This window comes from Simochromis diagramma, unplaced genomic scaffold, assembly GCF_900408965.1.
Source record: "Simochromis diagramma unplaced genomic scaffold, fSimDia1.1 OVJJ01000308.1, whole genome shotgun sequence".
NCBI classification, from domain to species: domain Eukaryota; kingdom Metazoa; phylum Chordata; class Actinopteri; order Cichliformes; family Cichlidae; genus Simochromis; species Simochromis diagramma.
The window spans coordinates 3,496,488-3,519,554 of record NW_024386785.1 but is presented as its reverse complement, the minus strand read 5'-3'; the positions used below and the strand labels follow the sequence as shown (position 1 = coordinate 3,519,554).

Here is a 23,067-nt window from a genome sequence, read left to right as displayed (position 1 = left end):
TACTTAAGGTAGTTAATGCATGCGCACATCCATATTTACAAGCTTTACTGCTTACAGTTAGCAAACTTTGCCTCCTCTGTTGGTAAATGACTAAATGACATTGAAAAATCATCTCTCTTGGCAGATTTTACATTGAAAAAAACTGACGGCAGAAAACAGCCCAACTTTTTATAATCACCTGTAAGACTAACCACACCTCTGACCACACTAGTTTGAAAGGGCCACCTCTCAAACTAGTGTGGACCCTCCTCTATCAAGCCCTTAACTTTAGGATGCCATCTATATGCTGGATTTTCTTCTGGTTTAGTGTAGGGCTGGGTATCTTCGCTGATTTCTAGAATCTATTCCATTTCGATTCTCAAGGTCCCAAATTGATTTGATCCTCGATTCAATTTGATTGATTCGATTCGAATCGGGGAAATTTTGCCTCAGACAGTCAGAAATATTATAATTCTGATCACGCATCAGCACATTTCCATATTTTTTGTCTATAAAAAGAAAGCTGACACTTGCGAGACTTTGTCAAAGGTGTGAGCATCACAGCAGAGGCCTTTGTGTCAAAGTAACTGAGGATAAAACAGAAAAACATGGAGGAGATTTTCCTGGTCTGGGATTTTGTAAAAATATTCTGCAGTAGATCAAAAACGAAAGAAAACCATTAATCAAATCAAATCAAATCAAATCAAATCACTTTTATTGTCACATCACATGTGCAGGCACACTGGCACAGCACATGCGAGTGAAATTCTTGTGTGCGAGCCCCACAAGCAACAGAGATGTGCAAACACAACAACACAAACGAGCAAAATACAAGAATGGCCGACCTGAAACTAATAAATATATGTACAATATATAATAGTGTATGCATTTCTGGATGTGTATACTAAATATTTTCCTACGTGTGTGTGTGTGTGTGTGTGTGTGTGTGTGTGTGTGTATACACATTTTACAAATTAAATAGTAAAAAAAAAAAAAAAAAAATAAAATAAAATATATAAATATACAGAGTTGAATATGTGCAAACAAGTGGCACATAATCAACACATGAACATGACCTGATGCTGCTGACGTGAAGCAGAGCAACGTTACGGAGGTTTGATTACAGACACAGCTGAGAGTTTTGCAATTTTGCATAATTTTAAAGTTTACATTTGTTCAGTGTTGAACGGCAGAAATGAGGCTTTCTTTTCCGAAGTAAGTAAAAGGAAAAAAACAGCGGCCGACAGGCTGTAAACAACGGTAGACTGGTGCGTAACAAGCAAGCGAATAATGCAGAAAACAGATTTTTAGATGGGAAAGTGCAGAGAGAGAGAGAGAGAGAGAGCTGTGCATGAAGTGTGATTTTATCCTGGTGGAAGCAAAACAGCAATTCATGTTTTATGTTTATGTGAAGCATAGTTTGGATCTTCTTTTGCTGCTGGTTGAGTCAATATTGTTTGGAGAGATAAAAACCCGCAGCTTCAGAATCAGCGAGCTGTCGGCTTTCAGCCCCGACGGCGTGACCGTGTCCGTGTACGTGCCAGCGCGTGAGAAAGTCACATCTCACTGATTCTGATGCGTCGGCGTTTTGTGTTTACGTCTTTGTGCAGGACCCGTGTTCCTGCTCTCATTTACTGTTTTAGCTGTTTGGTAGTTGTCGAAAATTTGTGAGGTTCAACTTGAGATTCTGGCGTTTCTGGCAAAATAAATTTATATTTAAAAACCGATTCAGGATTTTAATGACTAGATTTTACGTTATCAAAGCCAGAATCGATTTTAATCGATAAATCAATCATCAAAACCCAGCCCTGGTTTAGTGTTCTCTCCACAGGGCTGGTTAATCAAACTTTCTGTTAAAATACTGCCCCCTAATGGTGAAGGTTAAATTCTGCACAGTGTAGTTAGAGAAATGATTTTCACTGAGGTGAAAAGGTTCAGCAGAGAGAATACAGAGAGGGTATTTTAGTTACACTGATGAGAATCCACACTGTGTGACACTCACCATGTGACGCGGGGTCGTGGCGAGCCAAAAGACTCACAGTGCAGTGCGACGTCTCGGCCCTTGGTGGCGTTGTAGATGAACCCATCAGGGGACAGGATCTGAGGGGGGAGCTCTGAGACAGAGGGAGAGACGCCGTCATTAACCAATCACAGGTGAGACAGAACAAAGAAGGACGTGAACCCGGCGGGAAACATACCGACGACGTAGAGGTAGGTGTTGAGGAGGATGGAGCCGTGGTCGTTTTTGGCTTCACACTGGTACACGGCCGTGTCGCCAATGTTCACGTCTTTCATTATGAGCGTTCCTGCGGTCACCGTGCGCCGAGGTTCTTCATCCACTTCTACAGGGAGGGGGGAGAAGAGGCGAGGAGGCAATGTAGAGTTTGTCAAACAGAAACAGGCTGAAGCTAAAGAACTGTTTAACAGAGAAGCTGAGGCCCACTGAGAGGAGCAGCAGCTGTCACCGCCTGTCACCTCCCTCCCTCTGCTGCTTTCTCAGTTTCCCTCCCAGTGTGCTCATATTCCTTCCTTTTCTTCCTTTTATGTGGCGTTTAGTTTCTTTCCTCATTTTAATTTTCCTAAAAGCCCATCTTCATAAGTAACATGTAAACTCTGAATGTGCGAAACATCAAGAAGAAGGTTTGATACAGACATGTGGACTCTTTCTTTGTCTCATTTCCATCGTCCGTTCTTTCTGCCCTGGTCTTTTGATTCAGTCATTTCTCCCTCTTCTTTGTTCTGATGATTTGTTTCCTTACTCTCTGTTTATTTTTCTATCTTCTCACTTCTCTCTCTCTCTGTTGGTGAGTCCATCTAATTCACGTTAAGCTTAAGAGGCTCTCTGTCCACAGAAAGTCGACAGCCTGGAGCCAGGAAATGCTCGCTCTGCCCTGCCTTCAAATCTATGTCTGTGGCCATCAAGCTTTAATAGAATCAACATCGAGTTACCCGAAGGAACGGTTCACTCTGCAAAGTGCTGATCATCAGACTAATACAAGTCTGTTTGCCCCAGCTGTTTAAAGGTAGTTTATCATGTGCACTATATAAGAAATCGATAACTCCTGAGTATCAATCACACACATCAGGTGCTACAGTTTCTCCCCAAAGAATCACAAACAGGTCCGTCAGAATCTTGCTGTACCTGTGAACAGCTGACCGTTGATCCTCCAGGTGATGCTGGGCCTCGGGATGCCGTCCGCCTGACAGTCCAGTCGGACTGTTTTACCCAGAGTGTACATCCCGTTCTGGGGCTCCTTCACCCAGTAAGGAGCCGCTGGAAAACGAAGAAAAGCAGCATTTAAACCCTAAAATATAAATCTCAGAGTCAGAACTTGTCTGTTGAACATTTGGCTCTAACTCTGAACAGGCTTCAGGACCTGTTGATGTTAATTAGTGAAGTGCTCCTTTGAAGTTGTGAACATGTACACATGTTCTTCAGTAAAGACTCACAATCATCTCAGACAGAGGAGCACAAACACGTTAGAGTTCAAACTAACACAGAGATCACGTCCTCACGGTCAGCAGAGCATCGTGATCGTCTGTGCGCTCAGGTCAGCGGCCTACCTTCCACAGTGACTGTGAAAAAGTGTGTGGTGGAGCCGTGGGTGTTGGAGGCTTTGCATTCGTACTCGCCGTCGTCATCCAGGGTGATGTCGTCGAAGTGGAGCCAGCGGTCAAAGTTAATAACTTGGCCGGTTGTGTTTGCCAGGACACCATCCTTCTTCTTCCATTCCACCTTAGGTGTGGGTCTGCAGAGACGGACATGGAAGAACAGAAGGATGTGACTGTGAGAGAGAGCCGATCATGGAAGTGAGGTAGGCGACGAACAGAAGATCGATCACAGGAGGAAATTAGAGCTGAGTGCATGCAGATGATCTTGGTAATGATGTAACATCCTTTTTCATCATTAAGTCAAAATTATAGTGAGAGTCCATTTGTTGCCATAGACAGGAAGCAGGATCATTAGAATGAAACTGGACAGATCAAATGATTTCATATGAAGAAAAAGGAGCAAGGCTGCATGAGGTCAGCAGGCCAATTTCTTACGAGCAGAGAAAATATGAAACAGTAACTGGGTCCTGAGTGTGGTTGTTGTTGTTGTTGTTGTTGTTGTGTGTGGCTGTAGCAGAAAAGCCATGGCTGAGTGTTGTGAGAGCAGCAACTGGGAATAAAGTGTGTTGAAAGAGCGAACCAGGTGGGTCAGTCATTCTTATGCCACAAGGATCATAAACATGAAATGAGTTTCACGTGTAAACAAACTGAAGGTGGAAGTACACACACACACACACACACACACACACACACACACACACACTGAGATGCTTACAGGCCTCTGGGTAAACATTCCAGGGTGACGCTGTTCCCCTTCAGGGCTGATATTTGGGAGTGGTTCTTGTGATGGAAGAACTCGGGTTTTCCTCCATGAGCCACGCTGTTACCTGGACGATGTGAAGACAGAAATCAGGACACGGAAACTGTGAAGCTTGATCATCACGGTCATGCTGATTATTGCAACAATAAATGATGAAATGAAGACAAATAGCCAACAGGGCAGGGCTGATTAGTCGACTGTGATCTAGTTACTGAGCATATACGCGTCATCATAGCGATACTCAGTGGAACAAACACTGGTGTCTCAGTTGTGTTACAGTGTAGTCTGCATGACATAATTAACAATAGAGCGTCAACACTGCAGGACAGTTTTATGCGTCCTCACTGTTCTGGCTGATGTTACCTCACACAGAGAGCGTGATCACGGTCCGCACACACACAGGACAGCGTGATGCTCTGACTCACTTTTTTTCTTATCTCTATATTTAACACTTTGTGTGCATTGTGCGTTGTGTGTGCGCTCACTATGCTTGACAGAGAGGGAGACAGCAGTGGCAGGTAGAATAGTCCTGGCCTCTCTGTACTGGGCGTGGCAGATGTAGTCCTCTTTGCTGTCACTCCTCACGAGGTTCGCGAAGTACAGCTTCCCGTCCAGGCCGATCGTCACTCTCTCACTCCGAGTAATGTGCATCAAATCTGAGCCGGGACGGGGACAGTTTAATGTAGGTGGGAAATAAAGCATGGAAACTGCAGTGGAAGGTGAAAATGTTTTTCATGTCAGTGCAAAATGAAATTGGTTAGTTTGCTCTTCAAATGCACAATAAGCACCTCGCTTTATTGCACCGCAGCCTCAATAAGCTGATAACTGAAAAGGCAGAGAAGGTCAGTCATAGAAAAATGGAGGAGAGTGGACATAAAGAGTCTGTGTGTCACAGAGGCAGGCGGCTGATGAACGGGACAGGAAACAGATCGGCACACTCACTTATGTTCATCCAGTGGATGCTGGGAGGAGGCGAGCTTTTTGGAGGGTTGCAGGACAGGACCATACTCTGTCCCACGAGTCCTTGCTCACGCTCGACTTGTTGTTTCATGAGAACTGGCTGAGCTGAAACACAAAGCAGCAGAATACCAGTTAATACTTGTGCAACAATGAAGAAACAATGAAAATAGTGACGCAAAATAAAACAATACAAAGAAGGAAGAAGATACACTTCTGTGAAGTGTCTGTGAAGATACACTCCACAGCTGTTGTAACACAGTGGACTGGAGGAAATCTCCAGGATAATAGACTTTAAATGCCTAAATTATATAAAAACAATGCCAGGGTTCATTTGTAATTAAGAGGACCTGAAACAATAGCTGCATATTTACAATCATGTGGACACAGAGTGACACTTGAATCTCATATTTCCTGCACAGCTTCTCAGGTTTCATCAGCCAGTTACTTATTTTGCTCTGAAACATTGTTTAAAGGTTTTATTTGCTAAAAGCAGCTTTCTGATGGTGCTTTGGGTAAATAAAAATACCTCGACCACATGCTGCCTGTCTGAACTGACATTTAGTCATCAAAACCTTTAGAAACGCTGGCTGAGCTGATTGTAAACATTGAAGTTTCCCAAATTAATTGAGAACAATGGTTCTCTGGAAGTCACACAGCAATATTCAATCACAGAAAAAAAACTATGAGGAAGAAAAACAACAAATTATGGGAGTAAATCTCACAACAAAGCAGAGGAAATAAAATGTGAAAGAACTGAACTGCAATCAAAACCACGGCGGAGGTGAGATCCCGGGCAGCAAGAGCCCGTACAGTATAATATTTCATCTGGAGAGATTTTAGTGAGTCTGTGTGCACGCTGACCGCAGCCGTCGGCTGCATCCTCCACACCCACCGTACATCCTCCCTACTGAGTGACGTCACGGCGCTGTCTCCGGGAAATGGTTGCCGTGGCAACTTGAGATGAGCGAGCAGAACAGGTGGCCCCGATCAACCTCACTGACTCACTGATGTGTGTGTGTGGTTTTATATGATCGTGTGACATCTGTGCATCAGCAGGTGTGAACCTCAGAGCGCACTGACTGCCTTCGTGTGCTTACAGTAAGTTTGTGACTCACGCTCTACGTTGACTTTGACGGTTTGTGTCATGGCGGTGCCCAGACTGTTGGAGGCGTAGCAGCGGTATTCACCCTGTAACATATCCAGGGAAGAATTGTCGCCTCTCAGTGTTCCGGATCCTTCGGTCTCGGATCCGAACAACTCGCCATCTTTCAGCCAACGGAATCTATGAGCACAGAGGGGAGAACGGCTGTCAGCACATCAACAGTTTACAAAGTCACAGAAACAAACCTTGAATCACACAATAAAGAAAACAGCTTCTATTTATTTGTGAGCTATTTTGAAGGATCTACATTTTCATTATAAAGCAGCGAGTCTTTATCTTTGGATCAAAGCCGGAAACAGGTTCATGTAAAATTTTCAGCCTTTTGATTGACGGCCTGAAATACAGAAATACAGAAATATGAGGAAGTGTAACATTTACAGCTGCTATTATTACTTTTCACAGTCTGTCTCCCCGAGAGAAGCAGGGAGTGGAGAGAGGGACGAGCTCGGGGAGGGAAACAGCTGAGAGAAAATTTGGTTTTTGTTTTATTATGAGGACATTTATTGCCATGTCAGCACACACACACACACACACACACACACACACACACACACACACACACACACACACACACACACACACACACACACACACACACACACAGGTGTACGTACGTGGGTGTCGGGTTCCCGGTGGCCTCACAGGCCAGATTGAAGTCTTCTAGAGAAAACACTGTGTGTGATTTTGGCATCTCTGTCAGCACTGGAGGCTGAAATACTGAAGACACACACACACACACACACACACACACACACACACACACACACACACACACACACACAGTAATTAAATTGGCAGAGTACAGGCAGGTAAAGTAGGGCGTACAGATCGAGACACATCTAGAGGGATTGACTGAAGCTCATTCATCATTCTTAGTTCTGGCAGGTCCTCTAAAACCATCGTGGTTAACAGGAGCCACTGTTTCAAAAATAAAAAAAGATAAACATCCTATAATAACAGCAAAAATTAAAAACTACAGTTTTTAATGGAATAGTCCGATATTTTGTGACATTGTATATTTAAATAAAATATTTTGTAGATAAATGAGTCTCAGGTCAGCTGATAAGTAGCTTCTGATCGTCCCTAGAAGCAGGCTGAAACACAGAGGAGACCTTTGTGAAACTTTGGGCAACTTTCTTCAAATTAGGATCCCTCCAACACTCAACATCTTCAAACCCGTCTGACAACACACTGTTACTCACCAGCTTTAAGTTATGACTGAGTTTTTGTTTTGTTCTTTGTGTGTGTTTGCTCTGCTTTTTTTTTTACCATGTACAACACTTTGGTCGACCTGTGCTTGTGGAGAATGTTCCTGAACATACTGAAAGGACAGAGTTCAGTTTGTGCTGAAAAATAAAGCTGCTCATGACAAACATTTACTCAGGTTCGTTGGAGCTGTACAAACTCTGTCATGTTCATTTCTATGTATGTTTGCACATTTCATTAAATTGCTGCACCGAATCCAAGAAATACAGAGAAATGAAAAGTGGTCCAAGACTTTTGCACAAGAACTATACAGAAATACAATGAAATGACTAATGTGGGCAGTTTCAGCCCTCCAAATATCCGTACATCTGTTTCAGAAAAATACTCAAAATAACATTAAATCAGTTTTAAATGAGCTAATATAGAGGACATGGTCTCTTCCTTAGTGTCTGTGTGGAGTGATGCAGGGGAGAGATGTTCTGCTTTGACAAATTTAACAGGAAAGGTGCAGGTGAGCAGGTGCGAGACACAGTCAGCAGCATAAAAACAGACGGGAGCAGGTTTCTACCAATGAAGCACGTCAGAGCTGCAGACACGACACACATTTCTTCATTACAGCGACAAAGAAAATCACTTACTGTTGTCTTTTGTATCTGTGTCCACGGGAAGCAGTGAAAGGAGAGCAGAAAGGAAACGTTTACAGACTGAACAAACACATGCTGGCACATTCTTCATGCTGTTCCCCGAGCGGGACAAGATCTGCTCATTAACAGGATTTTTATTAACAGTGACAACATCTGAGGGATTTTATCTTCCTTCTCGGTTTTCTGACTCAGACACACTGGCGTCTCAGGTCACTTTACATCCATCTCCTTATTTTTTCTTCCCCGTGTCTCCTTTTCCTTCCCCTCTCTCCACCTCCCCCATCGTTCTCCTCCTCCTCCTATCCTTCTCTTCTTCCTCTCCTGCCACACCCAGAAAGAAGGTTGTTTACCGAAGGTCAGACTGAACCTGATTCCTCCTCTGACTCCCGCTTCCCCTCCTCTCCTCTAGGAGTGTGATAAGCCTGCTGACCTTTGACCTTTACCTCCAGGACCAGAGGTTATTCTAACCTGATTGTTTGGATTTATATTTGTGCTTAGATGTGTTCGAAAGTTCCATATCTGACAGGAATAAACACAGCATCAGAGCTTTACTGAACTTTACTGTGCAGGAACCAAAGGATCCACCTTTAAACGGCCCCCTATCAGCACACGTCACGTTTCTGGTCAGTTCCATCAAAGGTTTTTCCTCAGATGCCTGAAAGGCGAGCAGCTTTTTGTTGGAGTCTGAGGTCTGTGGTGACGTCGCAGTGGTCAGAATGAGCTTTGGTCCAGAGGTGCTCGAGGAGACAACCCTGAAGGAGAGTTTGTGGCTACTGCAGAGCTCTATGATCTCACAGACGATGTCTCCCTGTGCTTTCTTTTTCTTTCTTCTCTTTCTTCTTTTCTGTCACCCCTCACTCCACAACCGATTGTTCTACAGGAAGGTTTTTCCTGTCAAAAAGGAGTTTTTCCTTCCCACTGTCACAATGTGCTGATCGTATGGGGAGGGGTTGATTTTCACAGGATACTGTGGGGTCTTTAGAGTCTAAAGTGTCTTGAAGTAACTGTCCTTGTGACAGCGACATAAATAACCTGAACTGACCTGACGTCTCTGCGAACATTTCAACCAAACGCATCAAATGTTGAACGTTACATCTTCACAAAGGCTAAAGAAAAAAGAAAACTATAGTTCTGGTTCTTCTCCACAGCGCTGCATCAGAGGCTCGTGGGTAGTTTAGACTCCTCCCCCGGTGCCTATGAAATAATTAAAGTTGGTGGCTACAGCAGAAATCTACTGACCTGATACTTAATTTCAAAGAGTAATGATATGATTAGAGAAGCCAAATATGGAAATACTCCCTCCCTCATACTTCCCAGCCCTGTTAATTCTGAGGAAACGGTTTGGAAATATTTACTGGAAATGAAAAAACAAACACTTTCCAGTGTTTCCAGTGTGTGATGTGTGCGGTGGAGGAGGGAGTACTCACAGCTTTCGGGGATGTGGATGGCTCCCTGAGCAAACGGAGGCGTGGAGGAGAGGAAGGACAGAGGGAGCAGGAGGAGGAGGACCAGCGGGAGGGCGGGGGAGCACATCCCCCTACAGCCCATCCACCGACTCTGTGACACACACATCTTTCAATGTCCCATCAAAAGTGATGCAAGACACCCACACACTCATCAACACATAAAGAAACACACACACACACCCACGCACACCAAGGCAGACACACACTCCAGGGACCGCCCGGAGCTGAGGGAGAGCTGAGAGGAGTAAACAGCAGTAAGTTGGTGGGTGTGTTTGTTTCCTTTACAGCCCAACTGTGAGTGAGGCTCGCTCCTCGCTCCGTCAGCTCCACAAACGCTTCTTCAGGAGCTGGCTGTGGGGGGGGGGGGGGGGGTGACCCCGAGAACAAAGAGGGATAAGAGGGGAGGAGAAGAGGAGGGGAGGAGGGGAGGGGAAAGAAGCAAAGACATGGTTAATTTGACCAAACATAAATCAACAGAAGAAGACAAATATTAATGTATTCCAGAGGGTGGAAAGTTTGACCTAAAAACACATCACGATGAATCCACGGCACATCTGCGACGTTGAGAATAAATTCTAAGATTTAAATTCACTTTGGGTTTGAATTTAGTACAGAATCCACAAAAATCTGAGATAAAGAACAGACAGTACCGGGTCACCTCGATAAAGTCAAGATCAGATCAAAGCAGCAGGAAGCAGCTTCTCCACTAATGACATTACAAAGAGAGATTGAGTGTGTGTGTGTGTTTCTGCCACACTCGCCGCATTTCCATTCATCTCAACATCTCCTCCTTTGTCCCTGCCTGGTGACTGAACACTGACCCGTGACAGCAGGAGTGTCGGGGGGTGAAAGCAGACACAGATGGATCAGGCTTTCTCCCTTTTGTTTCATCATCTTACTGCTGCCTCGACATGAAGGCCAAAAAAAAAGAACCCTCAGCGCTCCGAGTTCGGCCACATTCTTGTTTGTACTTGAAGTTGGGGATTACGCGCTCCTCCTCTGCGAGCTGATCAGCTGAAACTAACAGCCAGGCTAAAAATAGCCGATTGTGCCACTTCAAAGCCATGAAATCAGGCTGCGGCTCCATGTATGGGAATACTTTGATCAAGCAAAAAATGAAAGAAACTGAGGGAGATCCCTCGAATGAGCCAAACATCTGTGACAGGTTTTCATCCTAAAGCCCAAAACAGTGTTTCCTCCACTCCAAACCATTCATGCCTCCAGGAAAATTACTGTAAATGCTCCTGATTTATTTGGTATCATGTTGCCAAAAAAGCTCATTGTGCAGTTTTTGCATTTGCATGAATCAGTTTGTTTGTCTGCTAACAAGGACAAATCCCAAACAAGCATTTTGTAAAGCGTCGTAAGGCTTTCACCACCGGGGGCAGCATTTCATCTTTGGGTATGTTTTTATATCTGTTCAGGAGGCTCTGCCTTTAACCAGGATTATTAAAGCAAATAGGTTCTTACAACTTTCCTGATTCAATTCAACACTGAAGTACAGCCTGCACCTAACTTGACTTAATGTCCCTTTGACACAGTACAGAGATGCGTTGAATATAAAGTCAGTTGCCTCTTTAGATTCTTTTCACAACTTTATGTAATTTTTTAAAAGACAGGAAGTTAGAAAAAAATAACTGTAAATAACAACCTGGAGTCATAAGAAGACAGTAAGATAGATTGTCCAAGACTTCATGTCACTCCAACACGCAGATGAAATGTCATTTTCACCAGAGAGCTGAGAGGACGCATCGCTCATGGAAGATGAATACAAAGAATCGAATAGAGCCAGTGTTGCTGTCAGTGTCTAATTGCACTGATGGATGACATATTGCAGATGAACAGGGTCTGGGTCTGGATGACTCTCCTCCCTCATTCACTCCCTCAGTGGACAATTATGGAAATACAAGTTTTTATACACTGACTTTTTGCCTGGTGTGGTGCCGCAGCAGCTTAAAGATGCTCCGACTGTACCGACTCCACGCTGACACACCGGAGTGAGAATACTAACAGACAGGGAGGGCAGAGGAGGTTACAGGAGGTGTCATAACATATCAATCTGTGAGTGTAACCACCAGCAGTCCTCCGCCAAGGCCCGTCTCCGAGGCTTCTCTTAAAGCACACACATGGGGTGAGGGGCGAGGAGTGACAGCTGGCTAATGTAGACCCCCTCCAACATCTCATAATTACACAACCTGTCCCCAGCACACACACAAACACACACACACTGTCTCTTTGTGAGGATCCAGGTCTTTCTGAGCGTCTCCACAAACACAGAGAGGACACAGAGGACCCCCGTTCAGTTCCTATGACTGTCAGAGTCTTGTTCTTCTAGTTTTTCATTGTTATCACTCATGATTACACACACACTCACATCTGCCCTGCGTCACAGTCACTTAAACACACACACACAGAAACACACACACACACACACACCTGCTCCCGCCTGTCGGGCTGCTGCTGTTACCTGCCGGGCGTATTTTCAAAATACATGAGCCAAATGGCACAGCGGGACAGAAGGTGTGTGCGAGCCCGTGTGTGTGTGTGAGTGTGTGTGTGTGTGTGTGTGTGTGTGTGTGTGTGTGTGTGTGTGTTTGTCATTTTGTCACTGATGGGGGGTGGGGGTGGGTCTAATGATGTAACGAGCTCAGACAGAAAAATGAAACAGACGTAATAAATGACGGGTGAAGAAAACATCCCAGCATGCTCCACTTCCTTTAATAACAGCAGCCTCGTCCTCAGCATGGAGGTTTTAAAAAAACAGAAATCCACGATCATCCACAGAGACTTTCTTCATTTAAATATTCATGGAGCTCCTGCTGGCACTGACTTAAGGAGGGGGCGGAGCTCGTTAATGAATCAAGTCTTAATCTAAAGGCGCCTGATGGAGGGTCGCCTCCTTCACACACTCTGAGTCTTTATTGAGGCTGCAGCTTAGAGCTGCTTGACCTCTGCTGACAGGAAGCTCGTTGAGTTGCTGTTGCTGGTGCACAATGACATTAAACGCACCGTGTTGTTCGCCTCTCACCGATTCTTTGTTATCCTGGAAATTTGACACATTATGACCACTTGAATTAAATCAGACGTTCAGCCGTGAGAGCACAGGAAGTCCATTTAGGATTTAGAGAGGAAGGATGAGGAGGAAGAGTTTCAGATCTGATTACCGCTGCAAGTTTCGGCACCCTGCGTGTTCACGGCGCAGTCTTAGATTTAAGAAAACACAACATACCACACATTTTATCACAACTGTATATCAGCTGCAGACATGAATGTATCAGGCAGGAGGGGACTTTGCAGGTTTTATGGTGATAAAGCAAAAATTAAGCTCCAAAAATTGTATTATTTGCTGTTTTTTCCACGGAAAACTAAAAGTGTTAAAGTTTTCTTCTGACGTGGAGCTCTCACAAACTGGGATGGACATTTTCTTTGATTTAAGAGAAGTTTATTAGTTGCAGTGTTGGCAAATTCACACTGTTACAGCAGCAACGCGGACACAGCAGGAATAAATAAATAGAAAGCTTCTGCTCTCTGTATATTCTTCATATCTTACATATGTTACAGAGATTACCAGACCCCAGTCTGAGTGTTGGGTTGCCAGCTGAGTGCTCACTCTCAAGAATGAAAATGTTTAATGACTGAAAGCCCAAATAGGACATTTTAATAGCTGCTGTTAATCTCGCAGACCGCAGTAAAGAGGCAGTTCATGCCCTGTGGGCAGCCATGTTTCCGTTCTGTGCTGGTTAATATTAAACATACTGTACCAATTTCCTCTCTGCGGCCCCCCTCGGCTTCTTCAGGGTCCTGAGCCATCCCAGAGAACCTGAAGGGCTTCAAAAGGCAGAGGCAGGTGGACCCGCCCGTCCACAGGGAAGCCTGAGGGGAGGAGGGGAGACGGGGCGGGTGCAGGTGGAGCAGTCTGTGGGGAGGTGGGAGGGGATCGGAGAGTCAAAGGGAGGCGATGCAGGTGGACGGATGGAGAGCGACAGAGCGAGAAATTAATTCATTGATAGATTCCGATCTGGAGGAAAGAACAGGGACGTGTGGATGGAGAGATTAAGCAAATGCTGGGAGGAGAGGGTACTTCCCTTTTAGTCTGCACGAAACACACACACACACACACACACACACACACACACACACACACACACACACACACACACACACACACAGGTATACGGAGATGAGGATAGAAGGAGCTATTCCCATGTTGTCCCTCCTATTCGCCCGCATGACCTAAATTCACCCTAAATTCATTATTCATTACACATCTCACATTTACTACTCCATCCACACACACACACACACACACACACACACACACACACACACACACACAGACCACAGAGCAGACAGTCTATAGGTGAACTCTGCTAAGTGTGTGCGACAGTCTGCAGATCGAGCTGCTGATGTCCTTCACATCAGTCCTCATGAATATGTGATGAAGTGTCATTTTAATGAAGCACCACTGAGTTAAACGTGCTGCTGTCTCTGTGTGAATAGCAGGGGGGATGATATGTATCAGAAATCCTTTCTCTGAGAAATGACATTTATATACTGTTCATGTGCAAAAGCAAATATGTTTTTAATGAAGCATAATGCACCCGGATTACAAAGAAAGCTGTTAATGAACAAATCTGCCTCGCAGAAAATGTTATCTTCTAAAGGTGAGGTAAGGATTAGAGCAGGGCGATATGACCAAAAACATTTATCACGATATACATTTGAAAATTTGTTTTCTTTATTAGTGCAAAAAAAAAAAAAAAAAGAATCAATGTATTTTCACTTAAACAAGCAGCTGTTTTTTTATGTGCATTAAAGTTATATAAACATGTAACAGTGCAAATGCAAATTCCTCGCTGACAGTTTAACCAAAAGGCATTTCCAGTGGAAACTGGCCGACACATCCTCAGCATATCCATGTATAATATCCACAAAACTTAAAAAAGAGGTTATACACACACTGATACGTACTGTGCTTCAATATTATGTTGAAGCACAGTACGTATCACTCCGCGAGGCTCCGCCTACGATAGCCGTAATGCTCCGACAATCCATCGAGCGGTGCGGCTTCGTAGCTTAGCAAAGTCGTACTGAAACATTTGACAGATTTTCGAGCGCCGTGCACATAAAATCGGTTTGAGGTCAGTAAACACAACCAGAGTTCATACATAAGGCACACGGGGTTATAAGGGGCTCTGTCTACTTTCAGACAAATCAAAGGATTGATTTTAAGTGCGCCGTATAATAACAACGGCCCGCTAGCATGCGCTACCAAAAATAGTGCTTTGTTGTGTATCTGACGGATGAAAGCTAAACCAGTTCCACACCACTGAAGCTGCAGCATTTTTACAAACCAGTTCTGGTTCATCCGTTTCATTCAACGATCCGCTTTCACTCTTCTCATTCTGCGTCACTGCCATGATTTTTCGGCCATGTGCGTATGAAAACAAAGGCACTGCGCATGTGCGTTTTACCCATATTCTATCGCCATATTTCATTTTCTTATCGTTGCCCAACATTATACCGGTATTACCGTGAACGGTATGATATGGCCCAGCCCTAGTAAGGATCACTATCTTGAATGAAGAATGAAAAAAAAAAAATCAGCATACGAACTTTCCATAATTTAATCTAAACCTAGTGTAACAGCATCAACACAAACGTCAATGTCAGGAACCAAAAACTGGATTTTTTTGAAATGTCCACAGCAGACTCTAAAACTCCACACACATCACAAAACGCTACAAAGCATTTTGAATCCTTAGATTCTTCTGTCATAGTTATTTGTCAAAGTGTGGGTAAACTTCCTGTTAGCATCTGAGAGGAAACCTGAAGACTGAAAAAATGAACCAAATTCAAGCTGCAGTTCCTTTAACAGCCACTGGAGGCAGACTCCAGCTGTGAGTCCGTCCCATAGACTCGCATGTTATAACTGTACAGCTGAAGTTTGATATATGGTCATCTCAGGCACAGTGGACCCACCTGCTCTTCAGGCCTCTTACTTTTAACGGGTTGTACCCAATCAGAAGAAATTTGACTCGAAGGGGGAGGAGCTAAAAGGGTTAGGGTTAGGGGGTTAGGATGAACTGAGGCTCTGTATAAGATAAAGAAAGATTATTTTGAATTTTCAATCAAAGCTACTTTAGTAGAGTCAAAGCCAAAACATTTGGAGCTGGCTTTACTTTAAGAAGATTACTTTTTACGACTCGCTCTACTTTCCTCTTGTCTGTGTGACAGCTCCTTTCTGCAGGTGTTAGAGAGGAGGCGTGGCTTTTTAACACTCAGCATCACTGGTAACACCTGAGCCCAGCATCCAGTGCTCTAGAAAAGTCCTTCGAGCTCCTCTTTGAGCTCCTCTTTTGGACTTTGTTTGCTCCTTGGTTTATTGTCTTGCACTAAATCCCATTGCATTCAGCATTGACAGTACTGACTGCACACACCATAAATTAAGAAACATTTTAAATTGCTTGTTTAATTTAAAATAAACTCTTTCCTAATTGACATTTCTGTACTGCTCTCTTCCTGTAATGGCCGTCTGTGACATCAGTGAAAAACAACAAGTCATTTTTTAATTGAATAAGTGCAAAAAGGTCATCTGATGACTTTAGTTTAATCTGATCTTTAGATGCTGGTGCAGAGCAGATGTGACAGTCAGTATGTGGGTTTATTCCTCTGAACCGCAGTGACTCAACATTTCTCGTGAAGAGGCTTTGGCTCTTCTCCAAGCAGCTTAACAGATTACAGATTTGTAAAGTTTCTTCACATGCAACCAGACACAAAGTACTCAAGTGCAAATGTCCTTCGGTAGACGATGAGCGCCGAGCGTGGCAGGCACTTCCACAAAACCCTTTGTGACTGAGTGAGCAGAGAGGTCATTTCTCTCTTTCCCAACATGCAGAGCACAAACAGATTTGCTGAAAATTACAACAAATTAAAACAAAAGAAAAGAAAAAAAATGTTACTGGGAAAAAAAGAGCGATCTGAAAGTGATGTTCCCTCAGTTCCACGAGCTGTTCGTTCTCGTTTACGTTCCCCACCCTTACTCCCCTTTTCAATTCTTTAACTTCTTCACTTCTGTTTCGTAGATGGGGATCTGCCAGGCCCGGGAGCCGTTGTTTTCACCTCCACCATCTTTTTTAAAACAAGCAACAAACTGATGGGACGAGGACGGCCGGGTCTGACCAAGCAAACTTTAATAAGAGCCAGAAAGAGCGACTCGGACCTCAAACTCAGCAGGTCAGTGTTCCCTGAGCTCACAGCCACAGGTAACACCACCTGAGGCCTGCAGACCAAATTTAAGGCCCATCTCCACTGGCTTCATTTTCTTGATGTGTTAATGTTTCACACTGTGTGCGGTGACAGATTCAAATCAGCATCAGTGACGAAACTATGACTGTTTCCAGCTGCATATTTTTAGCTCTGAGTCACAGTTCACACTAATCACATTGATCAGTCTTATAGCAGGCCTCGCTCAGTTCATCCTCAGAGGGAAAGGTGGAGGATCTGTTGTAGCTCCTCCCCCTTTCAGATCACTTCGTTCTGATTGGCTCTGTGCCAGAACATAATAGGGTTGTCCCCTGTTTATGACATCATACAGATCCAAGAGTAGAAAAAACTGAACCCAAGTGTTTAAATGATTTCTGAAACATGAAGTGTTTTTTCTTCCTGTCAGTCATGACTCAGCTGCTGTGCATTTGTCAGCTTTATGATGCACAGATGATGTCACCATCAGCTCTGTCATTTACAGGGATGACCTCAACTCGAAGGATGTAGCAACACACACACACACACACACGTCAGTGTTAAGCTGTCTTTGTGTTCACGTCTAAGCAGACTGGGATTTCCCCGTGGAAGTGGAGAGATGAATAACTCAATAATCACGAGGAGGTTTCTGACCGACTACAAAGCTCCTCCGCTGACAGGCCTCCCACCACCCGCCGTCTTCTTCTGCCTTTTCTTTGTTTTTCCTCTCTGTTTGCAGCTTTTCCTCCTTCATTACTTTTGTTCTGCCATTCTGTTTGTGTGGATCCTCTTTCTGCCTCCACACCAGCGACATGCCTGTAAAACGGCTCCAGGCGATGCTTCACCATGAAAACTCTCCTGCCTTATCAGCCTCCACCATGAAAGAACCACGCTGCAGCAAAGGCAGAAGCATCCACCCCCCGTTAATGGAGACACCGTAGGCTTTGAAAAAACAAGGTTGTGATTTCTGGGTGAAATGTTTTAGCCAGGCTCAGTCTGTCAGTCAGGCTCTGATGGAGTGCCTTCATCTTGATCCCCAAGGAGAAATCCCACCAACTTTGCTGACTGTGCAGAGCTCAAAGGTCAAAGTTCATATGAACCAATTATTTTTTAGTATAATTTGTAACCTAAGGGGCTGAGGGCTCATGGGCTGAGGTGAAGCATTTAAAATGAAGGCTGATGTTTACAAAACAGAAAGGTGATTTCTGCCTCCTCCTGATTTTAATCAAATAAATAAATTAAACAATAATAACAAAGAATAAAACCTGAAAAATGTTCAGCTCATCACCCCGCCCCTCAAAAATCTACAAACGTAATATTTTCTTTAGTGTCGACACCGACGGTATCAGTGTGCTGCCCAGCCCCCGTCTGTGGCACGACGTGAACGTCCGCCTTGGCTGAGCTTCCTTCACATAGTACCGGTAGATGCATATCAGGGGTGTTGAACTCCAGGCCAAGAGGGCCGGAGTCCTGCAGGGTTTAGATGTGTCCTCGATACATCACAGCTGATTTAAACGGCTAAATGACCTCCTCAACATGTCTGAAGTTCTCCAGAGGCCTGGGAATGAACTGGTCATGTGATTCAGGTGTGTTGACCCAGGGTGAGATCTTAAACCTGCAGGACACTTGAGATCTGGAGTTTGAGACCCCTGATGTAGATGATAGAAAACAGTCCTGTTTGACAGCAACGTTAGAGGATTTTCATGAATAACTGCTTCGTGTTTGTGGAACGAGACGTTTCAGACTTAAAGGGAAACAAACATCTCCTCAGAATTGGGCAGCCCACCCGAAAAACAGGGTTACAGGCAAGAGTATAAACATATTTTTGATTCTAGGCTTTAAGTATTTCACTAAACAAATGTTAGACACACCAGGCTGTCAGTCCTGAAACACGGCTTGTTGTCCTGCAGAGGCAGAAAAAGCAGCGAACGTTTGTGTTTGTTGAATGAAAAGCTGGTTATCAAAAGTTCCTGATTATTTCTGACTAATCACTTAATTGACGAAGCATCTGAAGACATGTGCGTCTGTCACACAGCTCCATTGTGTTATTTCTGTGTATTTGCCTTTCAGATGGGATGTGGGGAGTCGGTCCCGGAGCTCAGCCCGACGCTTTTCACATTCAAATGAGCTCTTATTGGTGTGACATTGTTTAGTCACCTCTGGATTACCTCCGCCCTCCTCCAACAGCCCACCCTCCCACGCACACACTCCGGCAGACACAAAGCCGGCACGTTTGTTTATGATTTGCGTTTCTCTCCACGAAGGCAAACGAAGCGACACAGGCACGAATAAATTGCTCATTAGTGACGGTATGCTCCTGGATAAACAACGGCTCCCGTGCTGGGTGGCTTCCCGGCCCCGCTGGAATCCATTAGATTTAGCTGAGGGGTGAGTGGCGCCAGCTGTGAGAGGCCACAGTGTGACAGAGTGCTCGGGGCGGTGTATACAACACCCACGGCCACACATCTATCACTGCCTCCACCCAAATCAAAGTAAGTGGTGGCGGTAATGCACCATTTTACTGTTTGCCAACAGCCAACAAACACTATAAAGAAGGAGAAGAAGAAATGAAAGTGAGGAGGCAGCAGTACTGTTCATGTGTTTGAGAGAGAACACGAAACAGGTCGTCCGAGCGAGGGATGTTACATCCTCTGATTCAACAACCTCTCTGATTAATCTGATCTAATCATTTTCACACATCCTGGATTAAAACATGGAATCGGCGGCGTGCGGCCTCGGCCCTCGGCTCAGCTGTCAATCAATACCTCACATGATCATGTGTCACGGGTGTGACGGGCACACTTAACTGAGAGCTGTGAGATCAGCAAAGACCGCTCTCCCGCTTCTTCTCTGGTTTCATTCTAGAAAGAGGCGATAAAAACATGGCCGACAGAGGAAACGCCTCAGTGACATCATCGGCTCATACACCACCGAGCTACAGCTGTGACTGCCACCAGCACAGATCCTGACCTGCTCCAGGACTTTAGGTAACGTCAGCGTCTGATTGCACGTTTGCCTCACGTCGACCTTTGAACCTTCACGTTTTCCTCGCTTTGCTTTGTTTTCATTGGAGGATTCATTACTTGGGTTTCAGATCGAATCGGACTTTATAAACGTCCGTGTTAGGGTTAGGAAGAGGCGGGAATTGGGTTAAAATGTTCTCCTTCCCAACAGTGTGTGATGCCAGCGGGTGCTTCACAAGTTTATGAGACCTGACAGACCTGACTCACGCTAACTCATGCTCTCCATCACAGCAGCTGTGACGCACAGTAGCTGGTTCAGGAGGAGCGAGCATATCTAACCACCAGCTCGAGTCTTTAGCTGCTAATGCTCCCACAGGCTAGTCCCGCGCGGCGTCCGTCTGCTGTACAGGTAGCGTACCTGGGTTTATCGTTGGACACGGCTGCCTGTGGCCAAAACAGCGAGAACACTGAGCTGAACAAACGAGCTGAAAGTAGCGCTCGTGGAGCTCAGGGAACCAGTGAGTTCATGGTGTATGTATGAAAATATGAATCCCAGCAACGACTGACATCGCAGAGGTTTGTGTGTAAAGATCGAAAGCATGGCTGTAAAACTTTGTGAGGCCCGAGGCGAAACAGAAAATGAATCCACATTATGGAGATGAGCTCCACTTAAATGTTCTCACCAACACACACACATTATCCTCAGTGGTCCCACACACATCCTCTCTTGTTTCCACCACATCCTCCCACGCACTCCCACCCACTTACACCACAGCGAGCCAGCGGCTCTTCTGACTCTGGATCTTTCTTCTTCACGGCTGATGATCCACTGAGAGCTCAGACTCACAGCAGCCGCAGACACATCACACCTAATCCCTCCTGGCAGGTAAAAGGCGCTACGCCGGGCTTTGATTTTGTCTCAACATAATAACCTCGTCCTGTTGATGTGGGAGGTGTGAGGTCACAGCCAGCAGGTGCTCGGGAGGATCGACGAGACAAAGGTGAATTCGTTTGAAGCGCGGAGATGAAGTCACACAGAACACGAACGGACGAGTTTCTTTAACAAAGATGAAGGATTTCTGCAAGCTTAGTCTGGGTTTGCATTTCTTTCACAGATATTTCACACAAACAGCTACAAGCGTCACTTGATTATTAGCCACTTGGTTCAAATAAAAACTTCATTATGAAGCTAAAATTAAACTAAATTACATTAGCTGTTCATTTAGCAAGCGAGTGAGTTAGCAGGTTCATCAGAGTCATCATAGATGCAAGGACGGCAAAGGTGGTGCTAAGAGTATAACGCTGGTTAAATTATACACGTGCTGCTTTTACACATCAGGCAAAATAGATAAGGAGACTGCAGTGATCGTTGCACTGGATCACGTGTCTCCCCAACACGTCTGTGTCAGGGATGCAGATCATGTGTGAAAACAGCAGCGAGTCACAGACGTTACAGCCTGTTTGCACACAGACAGTAAAAGTGAGTTTAACACACTGTTTGGTTCACAATTATTTAATTTTTGCTTCTTTTTGAGTCCGGTTGAACTTTACTGATGTGCCAGTAAGTTAATAACTTTAACTTATCAGCGTCTACCGTCACATCTCTCCGGCTCCCAGCTACACCCCTCCCAGGTGGGAGATCGCATTTCCTCTCAGAGCCTCGGTCTTTATCTTCTCCTCTTCTTCCTCCCTCTGCAGCATCGTTTGTCTCTGCTCGCCCCACCCTGAGCACGCAGGAAGGAAGCTTTAAATTAAAAGGAGATTTGACGTAAATCTCTTTATTTAATCAGACAGAAAAATGTCAATTTGGTTTGTGCACGCGCTTGTGTGTGTGTGTGTGTGTGTGTGTATTGGCAGTCTTTCCCATCCCTTTCCGTCATTCTCCCATCACCATGGTAACCCCCTGACTCCAGCAGCACACAGCAATATTTCCTCTTTTCCCATCCCCCAACACTGCCCCTCCTTCTTTTCTCCCATCCCCCACTCCATCCCTCCACACCTCTCCCTCGCTTTCTCTCCGGTGCCACTCCCTACATCGCCTCAACTCACCCCTCTCTCTCTCTCAGACACACACACACACACACACACAGTTTCTCTTCCCATTGTCTCAGTTCCCACTCGCGTCTCCTCTGCTCAACACGAGTGGTCTGCGGTGTTAAAGCAGCCGTCCAGTTTTTGGGAAGCTTATTCCCTCCTTTTGTGCAGGTTCTTAAAGTGCCCACACACACACACACACACACACACACACACACACACACACACACACACACACACACACACACACACGCACAAATATAGCACAAATAAGGTGACAGATGGTGAGCTCAGGAAAAAGTTCTGCCGTCGCTGCAGGTATGAGGAGATAAAAGAAAAGCAGCAGGAGCTGAAATAATGCAGAACATACTAAAGTATCGAGAAACATATTTCCTCTTCCTGAGCGCTCATCTCTTAAACTGAAAAGCTTTATTTCGAGTACTCGGCGACTGGAGGTGCAACAGGATTAAACTCAAAAATTCAAAGAAATGTTAAATTATGCAAAGATAATCGTGGATTAAACGAGATAATTCTGCAGCTGTGGGATGACCCTGACGCCGAGATTCAATCAGACATGAGGATTATTTTCATCACTTATTAACTTTGGAATTATTTTCTTGATTATTCAATTGTCAGCTTTCTGATGAATATCAGAAAAATCAGACCAATGCTAAAGATAACATTTGCGTGCCACAAAGATGAACTTTTACTTAAGGGCAGTGATGAACCAATCAGACATTTCTCCATCATGAAGCATGTTGGTGACTGAAACCATCTAACAGTGAATTCTGGGGAAATGAAGACGATATGACGGCTCAGTTTATCCCCACTGAACATATTCATCTTTGGAACGATCCAAACGTTTCACTTGGAACAAGTAAGAATGACATTAAGCAGAAAAAAAGCGGAGCAGAACCTGGATGCTGTGGTCTCCTAACGCACAGGCGAGCTTCTCTTTGGGCAACAAAGTGGCCGATGACCTCACTCCTCTTTATTTCCTGTAGGTCACTGTGGTCTATAAAATCTCTCCACACCAGCA

General features: G+C 44.8%; 1 protein-coding gene across 6 annotated transcripts in view; it reads right to left on the bottom strand.

Annotated features, from left to right (window-relative positions):
* Positions 1-23,067, bottom strand: part of LOC120728121 (neural cell adhesion molecule L1.1-like) — a 589,469-nt gene that overhangs the window by 17,812 nt on the left and 548,590 nt on the right. For 3 of the 6 annotated variants that reach the window (XM_040022858.1, XM_040022859.1, XM_040022860.1), the window contains exons 2-12: positions 9,751-10,140; positions 8,318-8,332; positions 7,088-7,190; positions 6,427-6,593; positions 5,294-5,416; positions 4,837-5,007; positions 4,307-4,418; positions 3,544-3,728; positions 3,122-3,253; positions 2,178-2,321; positions 1,982-2,093 (exon numbers count right to left, since the gene is read on the bottom strand). In XM_040022858.1, coding sequence (XP_039878792.1) covers positions 1,982-2,093; positions 2,178-2,321; positions 3,122-3,253; positions 3,544-3,728; positions 4,307-4,418; positions 4,837-5,007; positions 5,294-5,416; positions 6,427-6,593; positions 7,088-7,190; positions 8,318-8,332; positions 9,751-9,895 — 1,409 coding nt within the window. In that variant the 5' untranslated portion in view covers positions 9,896-10,140. The remainder of the gene's footprint in view (positions 1-1,981; positions 2,094-2,177; positions 2,322-3,121; positions 3,254-3,543; positions 3,729-4,306; positions 4,419-4,836; positions 5,008-5,293; positions 5,417-6,426; positions 6,594-7,087; positions 7,191-8,317; positions 8,333-9,750; positions 10,141-23,067) is intronic. The other 3 variants (XM_040022862.1, XM_040022861.1, XM_040022863.1) reach the window with 3 other exon arrangements.